The sequence below is a fragment of the Rhinolophus hipposideros genome (assembly GCF_964194185.1).
Source record: "Rhinolophus hipposideros genome assembly, chromosome: 19".
In the NCBI taxonomy this organism is placed as follows: domain Eukaryota; kingdom Metazoa; phylum Chordata; class Mammalia; order Chiroptera; family Rhinolophidae; genus Rhinolophus; species Rhinolophus hipposideros.
Genome location: NC_138065.1, coordinates 54,482,749 through 54,506,437, shown reverse-complemented (window position 1 = coordinate 54,506,437; position 23,689 = coordinate 54,482,749). Strand labels below are relative to the sequence as shown.

General features: G+C 49.6%; 1 protein-coding gene across 7 annotated transcripts; it reads right to left on the bottom strand.

The window, feature by feature from the left end:
* Window positions 1–2,240: 2,240 nt before the first annotated feature.
* On the bottom strand, window positions 2,241–23,689 carry F11R (F11 receptor). 7 transcript variants are annotated; one of them, XR_013991736.1, is made up of 12 exons: window positions 23,509–23,689; window positions 9,069–9,137; window positions 8,853–8,960; window positions 8,545–8,691; window positions 8,082–8,284; window positions 7,829–7,931; window positions 7,599–7,710; window positions 7,127–7,175; window positions 6,934–6,998; window positions 4,468–4,502; window positions 4,106–4,312; window positions 2,241–3,784 (listed from the first exon to the last, which is right to left on the bottom strand). XR_013991736.1 is itself a non-coding variant. In XM_081026210.1 (10 exons), exons 1-9 carry the CDS (start codon window positions 23,564–23,566, stop codon window positions 6,963–6,965), a joined length of 885 nt encoding a protein of 294 aa, XP_080882336.1. In that variant the 5' UTR covers window positions 23,567–23,689; the 3' UTR covers window positions 2,241–4,312; window positions 6,934–6,962. The 7 variants fall into 7 exon arrangements, 4 of the variants coding, with proteins under 4 accessions (XP_080882336.1, XP_080882335.1, XP_080882337.1 ...); XR_013991737.1 differs by having other exon boundaries at window positions 3,265–4,312; XM_081026210.1 differs by lacking the exon at window positions 4,468–4,502 and having other exon boundaries at window positions 2,241–4,312.

Below are 23,689 nucleotides of genomic sequence, written 5' to 3'. Positions count from 1 at the left end.
TCTCCCTTCCTCTTTCTGCTTTCCCCTAGTTCTCCCCTCTCACCACATGGGATGGAAGCACACGTCTGCTGTGCTCTCCCATCCACAGTTCAACCGGACACTCCAGAGGCCGGGCAGCCCCGGGAGGGTCAGGGGTTCATTCTAACGTCCCCCCAGGACGTACTGGTTGGGAGGCCACAGCCCAGGGTCCCAAGCCCTTTTCTTTCTTCTGCTTCCCCTTTGGTAGCAAATACTTGCAGTTCCCTTCAGGACAGCCTTTCCTTTTTCCATCCTGTGATCCATTTGCACTCACCTTGTCTGGAACTGGGCTGAGAGGCCAGACTGAATCCTGGTAGCCACGAGAGGGAGAAGAACACCTCACTGGATTTGGAGCCAAGACGCAGACTTGGCTTAGGGAAGCTTTCCAGTAGCTCCTTTGCATACACACAATTATGTTCCCGAGACCTTGGTGGACACAGAATAGTGAGTGAGCTCGAGAATTTGGGCTCTAGAGCTTCGTCTATCAGGGGTTAGCATTACGGTTCCACAATTCAGATTTGTGTCCTTGGTAAGGCACCTAACCTTCTTGTGCCTCAATTCCTCATCTGAAAATGGGGATAACAACACCGCCTTGCTCTTAGGTGTGAGGACATGTTAGTGCATTTAAAGCATTCAGAACACGGAGGGCCAACAGGTCCTCCAGCTCATCACTGTGCAAAGCTCTGTGCAAACTCAGCCCAGGCTGCCCGCCCCCAATCACTGCCCTGCCCCGCGGGACAACTCCCACACTGTGGGCTCCTCAGTGGCACCTGCACTTGTGGCTCCGTGAGGGGACACAAAAGGCTGCTTTCCACCTGAATCTCTTATCTCAAGCACTGAAGAGTGTCATGTTGATCACATCTTTATCTGTGACAGTTTCACGCAAAATAACCCCACCCTTTCTCTGCCTGAATATCTTTAAGGATTTCAACCTGTGTTTCATGGGGTACTCCTTTCAAAAAAAAACAAAAAAAAACAGACATCAAATATGTCCAGAATACACCCACAATGGTCAACTTTGGCATATTATTTTGACCTAAAGGCAACTGAGAAGTGGTACAAGAAAAGCTCTCTCTCTCTCTGGGTGTGAGAGAGGTTGAGGGGAAGTGTAAAATGAAGGGATTAAGAAATACAAATTGGTAGTTACGAAAGAAACCGTCACAGGGATGTCAAGTACAGCATATATAATACAGTCAATAATGTTGTGATGACCATGTGTGGTGTCAGGGGGGCACTAGACTAACCGGGGGGATCACTTCATAAGTTACATAAATGTCTCACCACGAAGTTGTACACCTGAAACTAATGTAAAATAATACTAAGTGTCAGCTATGACTGAAAACAAATGAATATATTCATAATCATAACAATAATAAATCCCTCTGTCCTCCCCTATTTGCCTAAAAGCAGAACATAAATTTGTAAAGATGTCCCCTCTTCTCCACCAGGAAGGACAGAAGCTAATCACCAAAGACAACTCTCTAGATCCTTGGTACAGAGACAGCACCAGAAGAATCTACATAACAAACCTGTGTACTTCCTGTCTTCCATTCGTTTCCACAATCTGCCACCAGAGAAACCTGAAGTCCTTTTGCTTTATGTTGTTACTTCTCTAAAATTCTATTGTTAGGGTGCTATGTAAACGTAGTTCTAAACATTCCTTTCAGTTACTCATCTCAGAGTGCTTCCCTGCATAAGCATGAAGCACGGTTACTAAACGTGTTTGTCTCTTGTTAACCTGTCATTTGTCAGTCTAATTTATAGGCCCCACTGGAGAACTTAGAACAGGAGAGGGGGAAAAAAATTTTTTTCGGGGCTGGCCCGGTGGCTCAGGCGGTTGGAGCTCCGTGCTCCTAACTCCGAAGGCTGCCAGTTCGATTCCCACAGGGGCCAGTGGGCTCTCAACCACAAGGTTGCCAGTTCAACTCCTCGACTCCCTCAAGGGATGGTGGGCTGCACATCTGCAACTAGAGGCAGCAACTGGACCTGGAGCTGAGCTGCGCCCTCCACAGCTAAGATTAACACACTGTTCTCCAATAAGGTCCTGTTCCCCATCCCCAATAAAATCTTAAAATATATATATATATATATATATATTTTTCTTCCCCAACAACATATACATTGGCTCCAGGTATTGTGTGTGCAAACTGTTGGGGATGAAAATTTTTTATTCTACCCTTATAGGTTCTCTGGCTGACCTAGTCATTGTCATAAGACAGATAAACGGGGGAAAAACAAATTTTAATTTCATATGTACAGGAACTTATACGACAGTACACAAAGCACCAAAGCAGGCAGCATTTACACCTTTTAGACAAGGAACCAACACATTTGTGAAGAATTGACAAGACAAAGAAGTTTGGGCTTGGAGCAACACGTTACTGAAGTAACAAGGTCTGTTTATATAGCCTTCTTAGCCCTGCGTTCCGAGTCTCTCCCCACCTCCTGGTGCAGGGAGGGTAGGGCCTTTCACAGCGGAGATTGAGTTCCTGCTTTCAGGGGACAAAGGAGGGTCAGTGTATCCTCCTTGAACTGGCTGTCTCTGTAACTAAAGTAACTTTAACCCACATAATATACCAAAGGGGCACATTTGGGGCAGCCTGCCACGAACCCCCATCACAACAGAGTAAGAGGTCATGAGTCCGTTAAGAGTGCTGCCAAAACATTGGTGAGAAGGAGTGAGAAAGGCCTGCAGCAGGCCTCCTTGCTACTCAACCCCTACACTGCCCTTGCCTGGCCCCTTCCCAGGGAAAGGGACCTCTTCTCAATGTTTAGCCTTATTTTGTACAGGCTGAGGTCTCCCTGCGGAAAGTTTCCATGGGGTCTTAGTGGCTACCTCAACACCTTAAACCATAAACTGGGCTCAGAGGTTAGGAATAGCGCTACCCATGTAAAGGACTCAGCTCACCAGAGACAAATAAATGAGGCCACTTTGTTCTCTTCTGGACCTGCCCACACACCAAGAACAAAGTATTTGTGGTGCCACCGTTTAAAAATTCAGGGCCTGGGACCCTCTGTCCCTCGGCTCCCTTCTGCTTTTCATTTCACTTGGACACAAATGACAAGAGGTAATAATGCTGGTGACAGACAACATAGCAGCTGTCATTCAACTTGACTGGTGTTGATTTTGGAACCTGATACTTATTCATTCACCACGTATAGACAGCACTATGCACCTGACCCTGGGCACGCTCGGTGAACACAAGCCCCCACCCTCAAAGAAGTTGGTGACACCAACTACTTACTGAAATAATGACTAAACACTATTATTTTATTATTTCCGCATAGTTTAACAATCAACTAGAAACAGAAAGTGGACTTAGTGTTGTTATAAAATGACTCAGTGGGGATGGGTCTCCCCACACCACACCCTCCTGCCCCATCACTTGTCACACCCTGGTTTTCATCCTCCCCTTTCTCTTACAAGTTTCTGTATGACATGGTTTTTAAGTCCCTTTACCGTCCACATCACTTTCTATGAGCATATTTCAGTTTGTCTGTAACTGAGTGTGGAACCTAGAACAGAACTTCATCACTTCAGGATCTAGTGCCGTCGTCGACGGGATTTAGCATTCCTGCTGAGATCTTTCTTTTATTATTATTCAGGAACAGTGTGTGCTTCCAGGACTTTCTTCCAAGTCAAGTGGTTGTCCTTTCAGTCTTAGTTGTGGAGGGCGCAGCTCAGCTCCAGGTCCAGTTGCCGTTGTTAGTTGCAGGGGGCGCAGCCCACCATCCCTTGCGGGACTCGAGGAGTCGAACCAGCAACCTTGTGGTTGAGAGGACACGCGCTCCAACCAACTGAGCCATCCAGGAGGCAGCTCAGCTCAAGGTGCCCTGTTCAATATTAGTTGCAGGGGGCGCAGCCCACCATCCCTTGCGGGACTCGAGGAGTTGAACCGGCAACCTTGTGGTTGAGAGCCCACTGGCCATGTGGGAATCGAACCGGCAGCCTTCGGAGTTAGGAGCACGGAGCTCCAACCGCCTGGGCCACCCCACTGGCTCTACTGAGATCTTTTTTAAAATCATTCTGCAAGCTGCTGAGGTTGCCCTTCCAACTGCTTGCCATGGGTAAATATGACACACATACCTTTCCATGAGGCACCCGCAAAAATGCGTGCAGTTTATCCTTCACTCCAGAAGGTGGCACTCACAGGCCCATTTTGTCAAGAGCTCGCTGTCTCTGTCCAGTAGGTCCTGCTGGGATGGCAGACTCGCGTGATAGGTCACAGCTCAGAGCAAACTGCAGTCACGTCAGGACTTTCATTGTCCTCTCTCCGGAGACCCACATTCCCACCTGTACAGAGGAAGTTACCTTGCGTTCGTTCCTCCTCCTGCTTTCTTCTCCTTTCAGGGTCAGTGAGAGCAGGAATTGGGCCCCCAGCTCCAACTCCCCCTGCCACGGCCCACCCCACCCCCGGGCCAACCCCAGATGTTCCCCTTGCCTAGTACCGGTTATGTGAACTCGGGCAGGCTCCTTGTAATTTCTGTGCCTCCAATCATTCAACCAGGTACCCCAAAAGAGGAAAAAAGAGCCATTCCATATTAGAATTTTACATCTACTTTAAAAAAAGGGAAACATTGGAGGAGCTACAGAATTCTTTTCTTCAAGTGGAAGCTACTCTTTTTCGTCATTCATCCCCTTTAAGCTGTCGCCCTGCCCCATAGAACACACTGTCCCCTCACGCAGAAATGGACCTACCTAGTTCCCTCCTCTTCCTCCCCTGGCGTTGACCTGTAGATCCAGCGCAGATGAGAACACATCCTTACACGCAATCATTAATCCCTGGTCACGGGGGCTCATGTCTCTACATCCCAATCTCCAGGAATTTGCCCTTTTCCCCATACCCCAAGTCTCAGTTTAACATGAGAAATGTCCACTTCAGCCATTCCCATTCAAGCACAGACCCAGGATAAGTTAAAGTGTAATTATCAAGGCTTGGAGAAGACTATCTCTAATTTCTTAATCAATAAAACTATCAGGTGGATTTTGCATGGATACATCACTCTGGGAGTCCCAATTCTTTTAATGTAGAACTTCAGGATATAAACAAACTCAATGTGAAAAATAAACATTTATTACAAAAATCAGTTTTGACATTATACAATGAAAGCAGACAAGGTGTTTTCCAACCCAAAGGGGCAGCTGCAAGCTGCAGAGGTGAATACCAAGGCTGGTACCAACTGCCTCCTCCTCACAAGTGGCCTGGGGTGTGGAGACTTACAGGGCGGTGAGTCACCTCGGCCTCTCCTCACACCTCCCAACAGGATACAGAACTGAAACATACTTTACAAATCTCATGCTTACTGAACCATTCCATAACCTCTACTTTTATTGTCTAATTTGATTTTACTTCCATCTGGAAAATTTTTTTTGTTCGCGTGTGACCCTTACCTAATGGTTTGATTGGTCCTGTTTTTCCTCTTGGGTCCTTGTTACAAAACTCAAACTCTGTTGGGATTTCCAGATCAGGCAGCGGAGTACAGCAAAGTGGTACTTAGTATCCTCCACAGAAATGATCAAAATGACCCTAGAAAACTCCTTATTTGTGCTCTTGCTAGTTAATCAATAGACTGGGGGATGGTGGTAGGTGGGGAAACAGTAATTTAAGGGCAGAGAAGGGACTGCCAGGAAGACGAGGACAAGCAGGCCTGCTCCCTCCTGCGCTCGCTCACCCACAGCCGGACTCAGACCCGGTCACCAAGGATCTTTTCCTGAAACCCCCACCCCACCAAAAAGTAGCAGCTACTGCTAAAGATGGAGTCTCCAAATGGTCTGAGACGCACTCCTGCCTCAGGCTCCAGCACTTTCGCCTGCAGCCCGAGGGGCTGGGTGAAGGCACCAGGTGGGCAGAGGCGGACGGGGCTTTCTCCCCTCACTCAGGGCTCAGCCTCGCATAGGGTGCCGTTTCCCAGCAGGGGAGGCCAGGCACCGGGAGCGCTGGCACCCGGCCCAGTGTTCGGAGTTCCACCCTGAGATAGGAAGCAGGAAGGGCAGGACAGGAAGGGGTGGGAGCAGCCCAGGTTGCTGGAAAGCAGGGCTTCTGGCCTTTTCTTGTTTGTACAAAGGAGCCCAAGAGCCTCACTGCCCCACTCACAGCAATAAGCTTCCACAAAGCAGGTTCTCATTTCCAACAACATCCAGCTGCACACAGACTCACACAAATACCAACCCACCACAAGCTGAGCAGCCCTCCTGCACACACCCAGGTCCGCACAGAACCAGGGGCACACGCACTCAGCAGACACTATGACACACATCCCCATCGCCCGGGAGACACAGCGTCAGAGGGTCCATCCAGCTGTTCGGCCAAAGGAAGGGTGATGGCTCGAGCCACCAGCTCCAGCTTCCGTTTCTTTAAATCAGTGGTTAAAAACTTCTGCTTCATGTCCCCTGAAAGCTGACTATGCTCTCCACAACAAAAGCACCAGTTTTCCCCACTGACACAGTTGGTGTCAGTCTGTGTGTGGCTTCCTGTGGTAAAGCAGAGGTGGAAGGGACCTTTTCAGCTGCTCTGGTCCCCAGTCCCCACTTGACAATAGCTGATGCCGGTTCTCAGAGCAGCGTGGCAGGAGACAGCTGAGGAGTTGGGCTCGAGGCCTGTACGATGGCGGCTGCACCTGGGGGTGAGTGCCCTGCTGCTCCTGCCGTCTGCCGCCTGCTTGGGAGGGAGCAGGTATCACTCAGCACTCCTGCTCAATCCCTCGGAGGGACGGGAATGAAAGCTTTACAGAGTCCCAGGTCACTCAGTGGTGGTGGGAAAGGAAGGGAGGGATGAAAAAGGACGGGGCACAGAGCTGACATTATTAAAAAACACATCCAAACTAAGATAAAGGTGGGGACCCCTGTGGGGGGCTAGAAAACAAATAAGGCATCCTGTGAAGCTACAGACGTCAGGGGCCAGAGTCTGGTAGCACCTGAGTGAGGCAAGCGCGGAGAACCAGCGTCACACCAGGAATGAAGAGGTCTGTCGGAACTCCCCCTAGGACACAAAACCCCAGTCAGCTCTCTACAGTCTTCTTGAGCTGATGACCTCCCCACACAAATGCAGGCCAGAAGCCCCCCACTCCAGTTGGGAGGCCCTCCCCACCCCAGCGTGGGCAGACTTACTTCACTTCGAGCAGTGGCCTGGCTGTAAATCACCTTTTTATTTGCAGTCCTGCAGACAAGCCAGAAGATGGAGACACTCAGTCCCCGAGCCCCTCTCAACCTCTGCTTGCCAACTTTAGAGGCCAGACCTGAGAACTTTACAGAAGCAGAGTTCTGGGTGGCGGGGGGGGGGGAAAGGAGACAGTACAGGGCTACAGGGAACAGAGGTAGAAAGGCAGATGTCTTTCCTACCAGGCAGGTGGCCTCCACCTCCAACCCCCTCCCCAGCCCATCTCAGCTTCAAACCACATGCGTCCTGTTCTCAGCTTCGGGGAGCCCCAGCACAGCACCTCACTCACCCTTTCTTCATTCCTAAAGAGAAAAAATGGGAGCATGAGGTCAGCATGGTAGAGGGCAGCATAGTACAGGAAGACGGGCAGCATGAGCACCGGGTGCTGCGACACTCGGAAGGAGAGCCTTTGCGGGCAAACACTTACTGTCAAAGTAGCCTCGGCTGTAGGCAAACCAGATGCCGAAAATCAAGACTCCAAGGAGAATAAGGGTTACAAGGACGGCGGCCACGATGCCCCCCACATTCAGCTCCGCTGCAAGACATCGAGAGGTCGGGCACATGAGCACTTGCTTGGGGACTGACAGCACCCCGGAGCAGGGCCAAGCAGACCAGACCCCCATCTGAGCTCACCCTGCCACACCCTCGCTCACCGGCTTCCATGCGCAAGGGGTCTGACCTCATGGGTGTCCCGTACCCATTCTGAGCCTGACACGTGTATTCTCCAGTGTCAGAGGCTGACACCGGGTCAAAGACCTGGAGGGCAGAACACAATCAGCCTCCTGCTTCCAAAGCCAAGTACCTACCTTTCCTGTCCGGACCCAAACGCCACGCTCACCCTGTTGCATGTTCTACCCCCACCCTCAGGGGTTCTGTATCCCTGCCCTCCACACTCCCCATCCATACCAGCTCCCCTGTCTTGTGGTTCAGGGTGTAGGAGGAGTTGCTGAAGGCACGGCTGCTTTTGGGCTCTGTTGGCATCAGGGTCCCGTCCCTGAACCAGTAGTACTCGGAGGGTGGGGAGCCGTCTTGCTCGGAGCAGGTCAGCACTGCTCGGCTTCCGATGGTGGCGGACGAGGGGATGCTGACTGTAGGTTTGGACGGAGGCACTGCAAAGGGAGAGGAGACGCTGGTCATGGGCCGGGAGGGCTGCAGGCGGTGGGCCGCTGACGAGGACACCGAGGCCGTCAGCTCCAGCCTCCCTCCCTGGCCATGCCCAGCCCTCCCTCACCGGGTCTGCTCCCCTCTGACAGCTCTGTGACTGAGCCTCCCCCACACACCACAGTGAGCTGGGCAACTGGCAGGCCGAGCCTGCTAAGCGTTTGGGGGAGCAACTCATCCCGGCCCCCAAGGAGACATGGGCACGTACCAAGCACAAGTAGCTGGACGCTGGCCTCCCCGTAGGTGTTGCCACCTTCGTCAGAGACCATGCACGTGTATGTCCCCGTGTCTTTCCGGGTCACAGAATGGAAGGTGATGCCACTGTGTGAGAAGGTGACTCGGTCCTCGTAGGAAGCTGCCGGGAGACAGAAGCCGGGGCACAGTGAGCTGGAGCGCTAAGAGAAACTGGAGTTGGTGGCCCCCAAGCCCTAGGGGGTACCGTCCCCTGGGGGGGGAACCCAGGCGGGTCTGTCCCTCCACAGCCTGGACGGGCAGGACAGGGGTGGCGAGTCTCACCTGTAATCTTGTTGTTGTAGCAAACGAGGCTGGTGGTGTCGCCTTGGGCAAACTTCCACTCCACTCGTGGAGAGGAGAAGCCAGAGTAGGAGCAGGACAGCTTGGCGGCTGCGGCAGGATGGCAGTGGGCGTGAGGAAGGGGCGGGAGAAAAGGGATGTGGGCGGCATTCCCAGGGCCCCGGGGTCTCCCCAACCCCCCCACCCCTCCCAACTCACGTTTATTCTCAGCCACTCTGACCTCGGGTTCCGGAGTGAACACCGTAGCGCTGCCCAGCGCCAGCGAGCCTGGGGAGGGGGGCGAGCCGTCAGGAGCCTCCCAGGCCAGGGCTCACAGCCGCTGGCAAATACCTTAAATGCCTTCTTTAAATGCCTTTCGCTAGGACTGTAGGCCAATACTTCGTATCAATGGAAACAAAGTGCTTCTTTCCAATGTAACTTCCCTCACTCTGACTCCCTGTAATCCAACTAGGTCCCCACCACCATTTCAGAATTCAGAGAAAGCGTCTCAACTGCAGCCACTTGTCACAGTCCTGGCAGGAAGCCACCACAGCGGGAGGCCTGGAGGGGAGCGTGGGGCAACCCCACACGGACTGCAGGGCACGTGTGCTTGGTAAAGGGCTTTCCCAGACGGAGCCCGTTTGATCCTTTAAACAGCAGGGCAAGTATTATCCCAATTTTCCAGGAGGGACTGAGATGGGAAGGGAGGGAGGGAGGGAGGCTGCCTGAGCTCACACAGCTGCGTCTGACACGCAGGGAGGACCAGAACTGGAGCCTGATCACCATTAGCAACTCCTCCAGCCAGAAGGACCAGAGAAGAAACAGTAGAGTAGGCAGGGTGCAGAGGGGCGGTGAGGGGAGGCATGGGGTGGGGCGGGGGTGCAGCAGGGGTCCCAGGGGGCTCAGACCGCCCAGAATGAGCAGCAGGACGTGGGGTTCAGGGACAGCGATGGCACTTGCAGGTTCTCTCAGTGTTTTCAAAGCTAAGACTCATGACGTCTGCTCTGTTTACAGTTTAGGTCAGATTCCTGTCTTTCTTAGATAAATGCAAGCATGTTGGTTAAACACAGCACACTTCCCTTTTATTTATTAATTACGCACAAAGTAAACATGGTTCTCCACCTCTGAGGCTTCCTTTGCTCACCTGAAAGGTTTGAACCAGATGCTCTCTAAAGTCCTTCAGCTTCCTTTTTTGGCATTAATGTTGACATACATTTATTTTAATTGACAGACAACACTGAATTAGTCTGGATAAACATTCTCTCCCCCATTTTACAGGTGAGAAAATTAGCTGCCTGAAAGGTTAGAGGCTGGTGAAGGTTTCACAGCTGGGAAATGGTAGAGGTGACATGAGCAGACAGGTTACTCCTACACCCCTTTTTTCCTTACTGTGTCATACGTTGATTAACCACGCCTTCTCAGAAAAGCCATCAGTTTCATGGAGGCAAACTAGGTAATAAAATGGCGTTCTTTTAAAATTCAGGACCCTTTTTATGTATAAATTCTAATAGTGTTACCTTGTATGCATATATCTGGCATTACATTTTAATGTCAAATCTATAATCAAATGTAATAACAGATACAAAATTAAGTCCAATAGCTTTACAAAATTGAAAACTGAGGACATGAAATCTCAGCTCTCATCAAGAATGCTGATAATGAAATGTTTGATTTTTCTCCAAGTCAGTTTTCTCTGCTGTAATGATCAGAACTTGTTTTTTTAAGATTCTCAGATTTTTTTTTTTTTTTTTTTAAGATTCTCAGATTTTACAATGTGCTACCTGTGATGAGTGCCTGAACCAGACCTCTCCTCAGGAAGGCTTGTCCCAGCAAAGGACGGGGACAGGGGCTGCTGTGAAGGCCCTCCGTCCTCTGAGAAGACCCAGAACACTGTGGGCCGGGACACACCTCCCGCCAGGGCAGAGGCGGGGGCTCCCACTGCCTGATCAAGGACAGAAGGTGTCTGGGGAGGCCTTGCTCCCAAGGCCACTCCAGTGCGACTTCGCATGTCCCTCTGCCCAGCGTCCCCTCCCTCCTTCCCCTCCTTCCAGAAGTGTGGGTCCCAAGAATGACCTGGTACAATGACTGACAGATCAGAGTCAGCTTCCCAAGAACCCAACCTCTGACACCACCCAAATGAAGAACAGTTTCCCATTAAACTAAACACTAGCCTATGAAGTAAAGGGCGGCACACATACAAAGAAAACAACACAAAAAACAAACAAAAAAAGACACAGAATATGTGTTTCTGCGTTACTTCTGCCTTTAGCTGAGGTTCTTTTCTGAGTCCACTCAGATCATCAGATCTGAAGCACATTCAGGAATTACAACCAATACATACAAACACTGTGGGCCACACACATCTCTCTTCTCATGAATCCTGACCCACTACCAACCTGGTACAGGCCTCTCTTCTCTTGTTTACAATCCAGGACCCTTCACCTCAAGTGCCTCCCACCTCCCCCCCAGGCAGGACGACGGCTGTCTGCCTGTGTCTGGCTGTCTTCCTGTCTCTCCCTGCCTGTGCCGGGCTGCAATACTCAACTCTACTGTGGCTGCATATCTCACTGTGACTCCAGGCTCACGGGCATGCCCCTCTTATCACCACAGGACACCTCAGCTGATGGCCACTGTGTCCACAGCCCCCCTGTCATTCCTGGAACCAGACGGCCTACATTAAATTCCCATCTCTGTTACTTACTAGGCTGTGCAACCCGGGCAAGCCGCTTAGTGACTGTGAAACTCAGTTTGCCCATTTGTAAAATGGGGAATAACAGTTTCTACATTCAAAGGCTGTTGAGAGTTAAACTAATGTAAAGTGCTTCCAACAGTGTCTGACCAATAGAAAGCACCCAATCACCCTTATATCTTATCGTTACCGTCTGTACACACTCCCTTATAGGACTTCAATGTTTTCTTCAACAAGAAACACAAGCAAATATAAATACTGACTGAAAAATGCTTCTGCTCCAGTCCACCAAACCTTCTCTCCTCTATTACTGGAAAGACTAACTCTTTTCTAGAACCTTCACAGGTAGGCCCGCAGACCTGAGGGCTTTCCCTCACCGCACCCCATTGCCATGGGTTCACCCAGTCATTCTCCCTGCCCACTCCCCTCATCTAGTCTGTTTTCCCTTGCCTCATCCCGGCCTCCTCTTTGCCCTTAACTGTGGACCTACACTTGGCATACTACGCATACGTACAAATGTCCCACTAATGCACATGATAAACAAAAAAAAGAAGGAGATTTCATCCTTTCCAATGTGATGTTTACTTTGCTCCCAACAAAGTAAGTTCACAACAAGACAGAAGTTGAAGGCACCAATATATTTTGGCCCTTTCACACGCAGAAAACCTTACTTTATCTTGCACCCCGCTCTAGGTGGAATGCTGCCCCATTCCTTTTCGCACCAAGCTTCGTAAGGAAGTCATCTCCACACAGCTTGCAGCCAACATACCCAAGCACCACTCGTCCTGCTGTAGCATGGCTTTGGCTCTCACGTTGGAATTACAGAGGCTTTTACCAAGGTTATCAGTCACTGTGTTCCTCAATTCTTAGACAAGAGCTTCTCGGGGGAAATTATGGTAAATATATACAAGTACATAAGCTATAAATCACACCCCAATTTCCAAAACATTAGAGCAGTCTTAGAATAAAGAACACCCAGCATTTGTTCAGTTACCTCCTGTGGCCCCTGTAAGATGTATGCCCCGCTGGTCACTGCCCAACTCAGAGGTCACTCTACCCCTTTGGTTTCTATGTGTGGCCCTTCTGGTCCTCTCCCTGACTGACTTTTGTCTTATTCTCCTGGGACTTTGCTTCCTCTGCCCATCCCTTAATATTAGTGATGCCCAGCATCCCATTCTGCACCTTTTCTCTCTCCATATTCTCCAGGAAATCTCAAACGCAGCCTGAAATTCATCCTCACCCATGCATGGCGAGCTCCAGCCACTGCCTCTCACCGGAGCCGCAGACCTGTGGCAGTGCCTTGGCCACGTCGCACTGCTTGGGACGTCCCACCAGCTCTTTCCTCCCGCGCCTCCCTACTCCAGGTAGCTGTCATCACCATTTACTTGGTCGCTCAAACCAGAAATCTTCAGGCCACCACCCTGTTTCCTTCACTCTAGTCAGTCAAACACGGGGAGCTTTACAATGTCACCTCCCAAATCTCCACCAAACTGGCCCCTCCTCTCCATACCCACTGCTACCTTTAGTGCCATCATCATCTGAAGAACTGCAATTGGTCCCTAACTGGCTTCTCTGCTTTGTATAATCCCGACCCATCCTCTAACCCACTGCCAGCGGGACAGCCAACCCTTACCACCGGTTGGAAGTACCCTGCGTGGACCATCATTGGATCCCTACAACAACCTTAGGAATGGGTGATTTTCATTTCCATTTTCACATGGGGAAACTGAGGCCCAGAGCTGTTATGTGGTGGCACAGATTCAAATCAAGGCAGCCAGTGCTACACTGTACACCCTCCTCAAAACCTTCCTCAAAACGCAATTCTAATACTTGCTCAAGCTTGCAATGATTTCACGTTGCCTACAAGATAAAATCCAAATTCTTCAGCAAGGCAGGAAAGAGCTCCAGCACAACCTGACCTTGTGATAAGCGTATCCTTTGCATCACACTCTCTACTCTTGCAGTTTACCCTCTAGCAATACGAAACTAAATATTTCCAATTCCCAGTAAAGACCAGCTGTGTCACAGCAGCCACTCCCGCTACATGTAACACCCTTTCTCTTTCCCCACTTTCTTCATCTGGCCAGCAGCAGCTCGTCCACATTATTTTCCAGGAAATGACCTGTCCTCATGACTTGACCAGAGCCAGGTCAAGGCCTGTCCCAGGCTTCCACTGTCCCATGCGAAGCCCTGTCAAAGCCTGTTATGATGACGACGCTGTGCACGCGTGCGTCTCCCCATCACACAGTAAACCCTCGGCAGCAGGGACCCCGTGCTACTCCTGTTTGTTCGCGCTCAGCACTGAGCACGATGCCTGGCACAGGTTGGCATCAAACGAGGCCACAGCCCATCTCTCACTCCTACATCACCTGTTTAGGTGTGTCTACAAAGATAAGCCCACTTTTCAAACTGGCAGATGAGGCATGCCCAAATGAAGAAAAAAACAAACTCAATTCAAAGACCAATCTTTTAAAAATTTTAGTACTAGCAAAGGTTTGTTTGTTTTGTTTGTTTTTGACTGTTCAGCTCTCAGGGATAAAAATGAGTGTTCCATTAATCTTTATTAAAACTTAGTCTCAGAACTTAAAAATTAAGTGTTTCTCAATTTGCTTCATAGTTTTGAAAAGAACTAAAGTTCTTTGCACATGGGCGATTTCTGCCTATCATTCTGCGAAAGGGACTGATCTCTGTACCTGGGCTGCAGCGTATCTGTGGGTGTCTGCATGACAGTAGCAGAGGGGGCCTCCTGCATCCCAGGGGAGTGTGCAGGGCTGAAGGTGGGACACATGCAGGAGGTTTTCTAATGCCAGGTCTAAAATAGCAGCAGAAAGGGGGGGAGACGTGAATCCATTTAAAGTACCCCCATCGTTTTCATGACCATAAGAGACTCCAAGCAGGCCCAGGGCAGCTGAGGTGGAGGCCCCCGGCTAGAGCAGAGGTGCTGTGCAATTGGTTCAGGGCTGTTACGAACTGAACTGCATTCCCTCCAACTTCATGAATGAAAGCCTGACCCCCGGGACCTGAACTGTGGCTGTCTGTGGAGAGGGGCCTTTACCATGGTAACTAGGTGAAGACAAGGCCCTCCATACACGCCCTGAGCCAAGCTGACGGTGTCTTTACACCCAGGGACACCTGGGGTGCTCATGCTCACGGGAGGCCCGTGTGAAGAGGCAGCGTGTGGGCGGCCATCTGCAGCCCAGGAGCGAGGCCTCGGGAAACCAACCTGCCCACACCCTGATGTGGACGTCCAGCCCCCAGAACTGTGAGAAATTACTGTTAAGCCACCCTGTCTGTGCTATTTTGCGATGGTGGCCCAAGCTGACTGATCCAAAGGTCTAAGCTGGCATCAGCAGTGGGCATTCGTTTGACTTAAGTAAGCATGACGGCATTTCTTTACAATGAAGGAAACCATCAATGAATGGCAAGGCAACAAATGGCAAGGCAATGGGAGAAACTGTTTGCAAACCATAGATCTGATGAGAGGCTAATATCCAAAATGCATGAAGAACTCATATAGTTCAATAGCAAAAAGAACCAAACAATCCGTTTAAACAATGGGCCAGGGATCTGAATAGACATTTTTCAAAAGATATGTAGCCGGCCAACAGGTATATAATGCTCCACTGTCACTAGTCACTGGGGAAATGCAAATCAAAACCACAATGAGCTGTCAACTCACAGCGTCTGAATGCCTATTATCAAAAGGACAAAAGATAAGTGCTGGGAGGCCATGGAGAAAAGGGAACCCGTCATGCGCTGTTGGTGGGAATCTGATGGGTGCAGAAACTACGGAAAACAGTATGGAGGTTCCTCAAAGATTTAACAATACAACTACCTACCTTATGTCCCAGCAATCCCACCTCTGAGCATTCATCTGAAGAAAATGAAAACACTAACCAGAAAGGTTATCTGCACCCCATGTTCACTGCAGCTTTACTTACAACAGCCAAGATATGGAAGCAACCTGGGTGTCCATCAACGGACAATGGAATATTATTCAGCCATAAAAAGAATGGAATCTTCAACTTCATCACTAGAGGAATGGAGAAATAGAATGTGCTATGTTCATAGGGTAAGATGCTATCAGCCAATAAAAGGACCTATATCTTTATATTTATACACCTATAGACATGCATTTACAATTTATATATGACTAGTCCTCAAAGCATTTTATCATGAAATAAAATTTCTGAAAGAAAAATAAAGAATGAAATCTTGCTATTAGCAGACAGCAGCAGGGAATGATCACGGAAGCACTGGCTATCACAGTGAACGAGAAACCACCCAAACGTCCACCATCAGCAGAGTGGAAGCACCTTCCACCAGTGAGGGGCTACAGAGAAGCAAAGCTGAGTACGCCAAAGTTGCACGCATTCTCACAAACACACCACCGAATGCCAAAGTCAAAAACATGCCGGAAGAAACACACTGTTTACGGATACAAATATATGTGGCAAAGCATATAGGAAAGGAAAAGCGAAGAAATGTTAACTATAAAATGACACCTGGAGAGGAAAGAGCGCAGGAATGTATTAATAATTGTGGAGGGGTTTGAAGGTATCAATGAAGTTCTATTTTTTAAGGTGGTGGTGGGTGCATGGATGTTCATTATTCTTCAGTCTGTATGTTGTGTGTGTGTGTGTGTGTGTGTGTGTGTGTGTGTGTGTATACACTCTTTTGTAGGGAAAGATGAAAAAAATCTCGCCATTTGCAACAACATAGATGGACCTTAAAGGATTATGCTGGATACAATAAAACAGATGAGGGACAAATACTGTGTGATCTCAGATACAAATTTTGTGGGTATGTAATGTCCATCATAAGGAGTATAGTTAACAATACTGTACTGCCTATGTGTAGGTGCTGAGAGAAAATCTTAAAAGTTCTTGTCACAAGAAGAAAAATTCTGTAACTATGTATGGTGATGGATATTAACTAGACTTGTGATCATATTACAATATATACCAATATCCCATCATGATACTGTACTCCTGAAGCTAAAATAATGTTGTATGTCAATTATATCTTAGTAAGAAAAAAATAATTATTTTTAAAAAAGGATCAACAGAACTCTTAAAGACCTTCATAAGGCTTGTCCTATACTTTTAATTAATCTTACCTGAATTCTATACATATTATTTATGGAGCATGACCAAATGAATAATATAATAGCATGATTACTTAGTGCCAGGTACTCTTCTGAGACCTTTACATAAGGTTTAATTCATTTAATCCTCACAATAATGCTATCAGATAAATACATTACTCCCATCTAATATATGAGTTCAGTGGGGCACCAAAATGAAGGGATTTGCTCAAGGTTACGAAGCCAGTAGTGGCTTTGCAGGAAGCACTCTAGGATTCTAAGCCAGGTAATCTGGCTCCAGTACATGACACATTCACAACATGGAAAAATGACATGTTGCCACCCCAAAGGTCAAGGCAGGTCAGTTTGTACCGACATAGAAACATGTTCAACATGTAAAAACAGTATATGGAATGTGATCCTACTTTTGTAAATAATAAAAATAACCTGAGTCTATGCACAAACAACCTCTGGATCTCAAACAACTGACAGTGCGTATTGCCTGAGGGATCAGACCACAGGTGGCTTTTCTTTTCCGTGTTCTATATTTTTGTAAAAGTAAATATGGATTAGGTGTTTTAATTTAGAGAAAAAGAGGGGGAAACGGGAATAGAAAAGGAAAAAAATCAGACAGATGACAAGAAGGAAAGAAAAACAAAACAGGAAATATCAAAATAGTGGCACCCAGGCCAGCCCGGTGGCTCAGGCGGTTAGAGCTCCGTGCTCCTAACTCCGAGGGCTGCCGGTTCGATTCCCACATGGGCCAGTGGGCTCTCAACCACAAGGTTGCCGGTTCAACTCCTCGACTAACAACGGCAACTGGATCTGGAGCTGAGCTGCGCCCTCCATAACTACGATTGAAAGGACAACAACTTGACTTGGAAAAAATCCCGGAAGTACACAATGTTTCCCAATAAATTCAACTGTTCCCCTTCCCCAATAAAATCTTTAAAAAAAAAAAAATAGTGGCACCCACACCAGGAAGCACTGAATGGTTAACTAACACTTTAGAGGTGAAATGAGGTAACAGATGAGTAAGAAATATGAGATTACTACACCTGCAGTGTAATTGTGAGTCTGATACATTTCAAGGAGAGAGAAAGGGCAGGAGAAAACCAGAGCACAGATCACTTGGAGACAATGTAACTGTGAACAGGAAAGTGGGTAGGTGGAACCTCACAGGGGTAGGAAGTGGAACAGAAGCTGGGTACAGAGAAGGGAGGTGGTGATTCAGGCATTAAGACCCAAATCAATCACGCGTGTTCTCATACATTTCAGATGAGAGTTGGTGGTGTATAAATCTCTAAGACTGGGGATACAATTCTTGAAAATCCCTTTGTATTTGAGTAATAAAGCAACTGTAGCAAATTGTATTTTCCAAAATAGACACATGTCTCTATATTTCTCTCATCTGGCGTGCTTTTCTTACATTGTGACTGAAGTCGAGCCTACGTCTCCTTCTCTTGAACCTGAGCAAGGTCTCATGACTGTTAGGATCAGTGGAGAGATGGCAGTGGTGACAGGGAGCCCCCATATTAAGGCTGGTGCCTTGCATGCATAGTCTCATTAAATTCTCGCAAAAGCCCCTGAGACAACTACTATTGCTATCATCCCATTTCACAGATGACAACGCTGAGGCTTACAACAGTTGCCCCAAATCACGCAGCTGACAAACAGCAAGTTGAAAACCTTAACCCAGGTCTATGTAGTTCTAAGACCCCAAAATTATTATGCTACACAGCATCTCCATCACACAAGCTAGGAAATCTCATTCATCCTTCAAAATCCTGTTCAAATATCCCTCAATACATTATGCCTTTCCCCAGTCAAAATTAATCTCTCTTCAACTTCTACGAATGTGGCCTAAGAAAATAATCAAAGGTAAGATGACAGATGCATGCACAGGATAATTTAATGTTATTTAGTTCAGCAAAGAAAAAGAAAACCTAAATGCCCAACAAAAGGCGGACACTTGTGTAAATTATGTTACAGCCACACAGCTGAATGGATTTTGCTGAAAGCATATTATACTTAAAAAAACACATATATATATATATACCACACATTTATTCAGAGGAAAGACAGAATGAAACACCAGCTCTAAGTTTTTATCTCTAGATAAGAGAAGTACATGTGATTTAATTTTCTCTATTTTCCCATTTTTCTACATTGAGCAGGTACCATTTCTTAGTTAAAAAAAAAATAATATATATATATATATATATATATCTTTAAAATGTATCTCTCTTCTATGCTCTCAAAACATTTTGCACTTTGACACCAGCCCCTGGCACACTCTACTCTGTGTTCCGCTTGCTCAGTGTGTCTGTGGCTCCTTGGGGACAGAGGAAGTTATGTTCGCTCCTGGCCAGCTCCTAACACTGCTTTGCCCAGACAGAAAATGCTGTGATGAGGAGCTGATCACAGAGGGGGTGGCGTCCAGATGCCGGAATGAAGCCACCAACAACCATCCCTTGTACAAGCAGGTCAAATCCACCACAGAAAAGCTACTTCTTTCTACTGCTTTATTAAGAAATCTTTGTTTTCTCTATACACCCTGTTGATTAAAATTTTACTTAAGTTGCTTTCTTGCCTTGAATTTGTTTGAATTCGTTAAAGAAAATAAAAAGGAGGGAAACCAGCCAGGCAGTCTCTGGTTTTCTCTAAGAATTCATCCAAGCTTCCCCTCTAGACATATGAGCCTCACAGGACCCTCTAACCATCAGGGAGGACATCAGGGAGGACCCAGCTCCAAAAGCCACCAGCTGAAAGCCACCAGCTCCAGCGGACTCTGTACCTTAACATAGGCTAATTGTTCCAGCTACCTCTGGCTCCCCTCACAGCTTTCTGGTCGCAGGGGTTCCCGCTTTTTTATCCCTGACCTCTGGCACAGTGCTCAAACATAGCTTATTGGGTTAAACAATGAATTGGACATTGCAGTACAATTAGCGCCCAGACCTAGAGCTTCCGCCCCCGCCTGCTGGTCTCGCCCCTCCCACTCACTCCTGGAGGTTGGGGTGGGACAGGTAAGGAATGTGTGGACAGAGAGAGGAAGGCTCTGTGAGCCCAGCAGTGGCTGAAAAGCCTTCCTCCCTGCCCGACGTCAGTCAGCTGGTAAAGGCCCCTAGGGAAGGCAGAAGGTGTAAGGGCTGTGTAGGAGAGGGCTTTCACTCCACCGCCTCCTGGCCTGCTCTCAGCAGAATTTCCAGTTCTACCTGCTCAGCCTATCCCCTCCCCCACCTGTCTCCCCATTACAAGGAAGGTTCTGCCTGCCTGCCCAGGGCGCACTCCAGGGCCTGGCATCTAGCTTCCTGCCAGCCAGCTGCTTCCTCCCGTTGTACTCCCACACTGTGAAACGAATGACACAGCCGGACTTTAGACAGAAACCCTGCTTATCACGGAGTCCCAGGCAGATGAACTCTGCGTTTTCAATGCCTGGGAAACCCCAGTACGCGCCCACTCACCCCGCTTCCCACACGTCTCACAGCCCTGAAACCTCTTTCAGTCACATCTGAGGAGTGGTCGTCCAGGTCTTTCCTGAACCTTCTGAAAGGAAGCAGGTTTGAGTGTAGAGATCACCAAGAGCTGTCCGCAATGCTATCCAACGTGAACAACAAGGTCCATTAGTTTGTAACCTAGCACATAAAATGTGCAGCTTTTAAATCTGTGGGCGAGCAGGGATGTCTGCTGTGTCTGTGTCCACAGAACAGGCGCCCCTAGACCCCGCTGACTTTGGGGGCCGGTGGGGGCCCCCCTAATGGCCAAGACGACAACACCTGAAACACCAATGTGAAAAGCTCTCCAGGGAACATGAAGTGACATAAACAAGACGAAGCATGCAACAGGAGCCTCTTTCTGTACAAGAGGGAGAAGAAAAAACTGTATGTTGGTATATACTTGTATCTGGGTAACAAATAGCAAAACCCTGAAGCTACATGAGAGACTATGGGGGGTTGGGGTGAACAGGAGACACCCTCACGCCTTTAATATCACTTTGATTCTCAAAACACATCGATGTATTAGCCTATTCTAATTCAGTAAGCTTTAAAAAAGAAATTACAGCAGCTCTAACCCAAAGCACAACGAGGCCAGAGGTCGCAGACAAGGCGGGTCGACTGGAGAGAGCCATCACCCAGTGAGTGTACAGGAGGCGCAGACGCAGGCCCTGGAATGCCACTGCCACTCACTTCCCAGTTCTGGCTGTGGCCTGTTTCTAGTGTCTGGTTTTTCTAGTTTCTGGTTTCAAGGAAACAATTCTTTCCTGGGAGTAAATTCAACTGGGGTAGAGAGAGGGAGAGGAAAGGGGGGATGATCCCGGTGTATGCCTCTGAGGACAAGCCTGGCCCTGATGCAGCAGCACTGGGAAGCACATCAGCAGGAACAGCAGGATTCACAGATGGCCCAGACCCAGGCCGTCCCTCCACCCTGGATGGTCTCAGGGGGACGCTACTCTCCTAAAAGGGGGGTGGGGGCAAAGACCAGCACTCCAAACTAGGTTCCCCTTTACTCCCCTGTCCTATTCACATGCCTCTCTGCTAAGCACAAATGCCTCTTCACTGCCTGGGAGACACCTGGAGACTTGTTTAAGCACAGGCTCTCTAGGGAGAGGTGACTGGTGCTCTCGGCAGCAGATGTTCTCTCAAGCCCTGTGCTCCCTGAGTTTAGCCTCCGATCCCTGCCAATCCCTGCCCAGCGGGCTCAGACCGCCCTCTCCTCTAGGTTCCCAGGATGGGGTTGGGCCTTTGCTTCATTGTCAGTCTTGTCTTGCCCTGTCTTGTTCCTCAGACAGCAGGCCCACACTGAGCAGCAGCCCCGGGGGGAGGGGGGCGAACACCCAGGCGTCTGTACATACTTCTGACATCCCAGGGGTTACAGGACAGACTAGACACTCAAAAGCGAGCCCCTACGTTTTTAACTTTTGCCATTGGGGATCTATCAAGGTCTCTCCCTGCTTTCTTTGACCTACTTTCCGAGGGACAGATTCTTCCATCCTTACGGAATCCAGAGGGGATCACGGCTGCCCAGTGATGCCTTCATGTGTACATAATGCAGCCGTGATGCCGGCAAATCGTCAGGACAGGGTTAGGACAAGTGTCACTGCTCCTGTTTTACAGACGACAAGACGGAGCTACTGGCCTAAGATCACGGATAAGGCAGAGTCAAGCCAGACCCCAGGCGGGTGGCCTGGTTCCTATTTCCATTCTCAGCGTACTAATCAAATCACTCTCCCCAGGGCTAGCCTGATTATTTATTTATTTACTTAGAGAATTTTTACATGTTTATTTCAGCCAAACTGACGACATATGCCAGAAGGAAGACCTCAAATGCTCCTCATGCATAAAAGTTTTGCAGCTTCTTTGATGCATTTGAAATTAAGGAGGGAACGTAAAGAAGAAAGCGAGGTGGGGATTGGATTACAGGACAAAGTCCAGCCTGATTTAAATGTTACAGGGTTGGTTCCTGCAGCCCCGGACATGTGACTTCCCAGGGCCCACTGTCCTGTCAAGCTGATGCAGCGTCACCTGGGACGGCCTCCGAACCCGTTTTCTGATTCCCTGAACAGACTACAGGACCTCCCCAAGCTCAGAATGGTACTGTCACAACTCGCTCGGAGCCAGTGTGATTATTATGTGATATAGAAAATTAGGAGGAAGGAAAGGAAAAAGGGGACAAGGACGCAGCTCCAGGAAGCTTACAAGCATGACAAATATAGTGCAAACAGAGTCACTGGCTCAGAAAAAGCAGCTCACGGGTTTGGGGGCGGGAGGCACAGTGCAGGGCCGGCAGTCTTCAGTATTGAGTACCACACACAAGTGACAATAACCGTGGAGTCACCAACAGTCCTGAGATCCAGGCAGAAGTAAAAAGGTGGGGTAGGCAGACAATGGAAACTGGAGGTAAAAAGGCAAAGGCAGTCAGGAGACCTTTGTTGTGAGTCTGGAAAAGTCATTTCCTTTCTTTGGAGCTGTTTCCTTATCCGCACAATGGGGAAACCATTAGGCTCGCCTCTAGTCCAGTCCAACCCGAAGGCTTATGTTTTTGTGACAAGGGACAAATGTTTGTGACAGAGTAGTCAGTCCATCTGTCTCCACCCTTCAGAATGAGCAAAATGAATGGCCTTAGAACTGCCGATATCCACGGTCATTGATCATTTCCTTTAACATTTCCTAAAACATGGGCCCTGAGGGAAAATCAGATTCATACCGCCCGCAGACGGACCGACACAAGGACCCACAGAGGCGTGGGCAGCACACTCGGGGGGCAGACGACGGACACGCGGGGGCCCCGCAGCCGGGGCGGGCAGGTCCCGGCAGGTCAGCGGGCGTCACGGAGGCTCCCGCCAACGACCGCGCCCCGACCCGGTCACCCCACACCGTTTCTTAGGACGCGGGTCACCCTCGAAAGGCACCATGAATGCCGTTCCCTGGGCGATGTCAGATTGCAGTTGTATTTCCTCTCCAGACTTGGCGCCCGGCCACCTTTCCCGGGCAGCCACCGCCCCGCAGAGGCGCGGGTGCGGGGCCACAGGCGGGGACAGGGCCCCGCGCGCCGGCATCCGCTTCTGGGGAGCCGCTAGGAGCAGGGCTTCCAGGGGCCGCGGGGTCGGCGGCGACAGGCTGGCGGCTGCTCTCGGGCTGCTGGGCCCGGGGGCTGGGTGGCCCGGGGAGGTGACGCTCCCAGGTGCGCGGCCGCGGGGCCGTGGGCAGGGCCCTCGCGCCCAGCGGCCCCCCAGGGCGAGCGCGGGGAAGAGGCACCAGCGCCCCGCCGCCCCCGGCCCGGGAGCCCCGGGAGCCCCGGTGGGGGCGCGGCGGGCAGGTTCCTGGACTCCTCCCCCCGCGGGACGGGCCGACCCACCGATTCCTGCCGAAACTCCGGGGACTTACACAGGATCACCGACGCGAGGAGCCACTGCTCCCTCCCGACTTTCGCCTTGGCCCCCATGACGACCAGGATCCCGACGCGAGGGCGGCCGCCGGAGCCCCGGGACAGACCCAGCTCGGAGCTCAGCCGCCGGACGGAGCTCGGGCCCCAGGTTGAGCCCGCCGGCCCGCCCTCCGCGCGCCA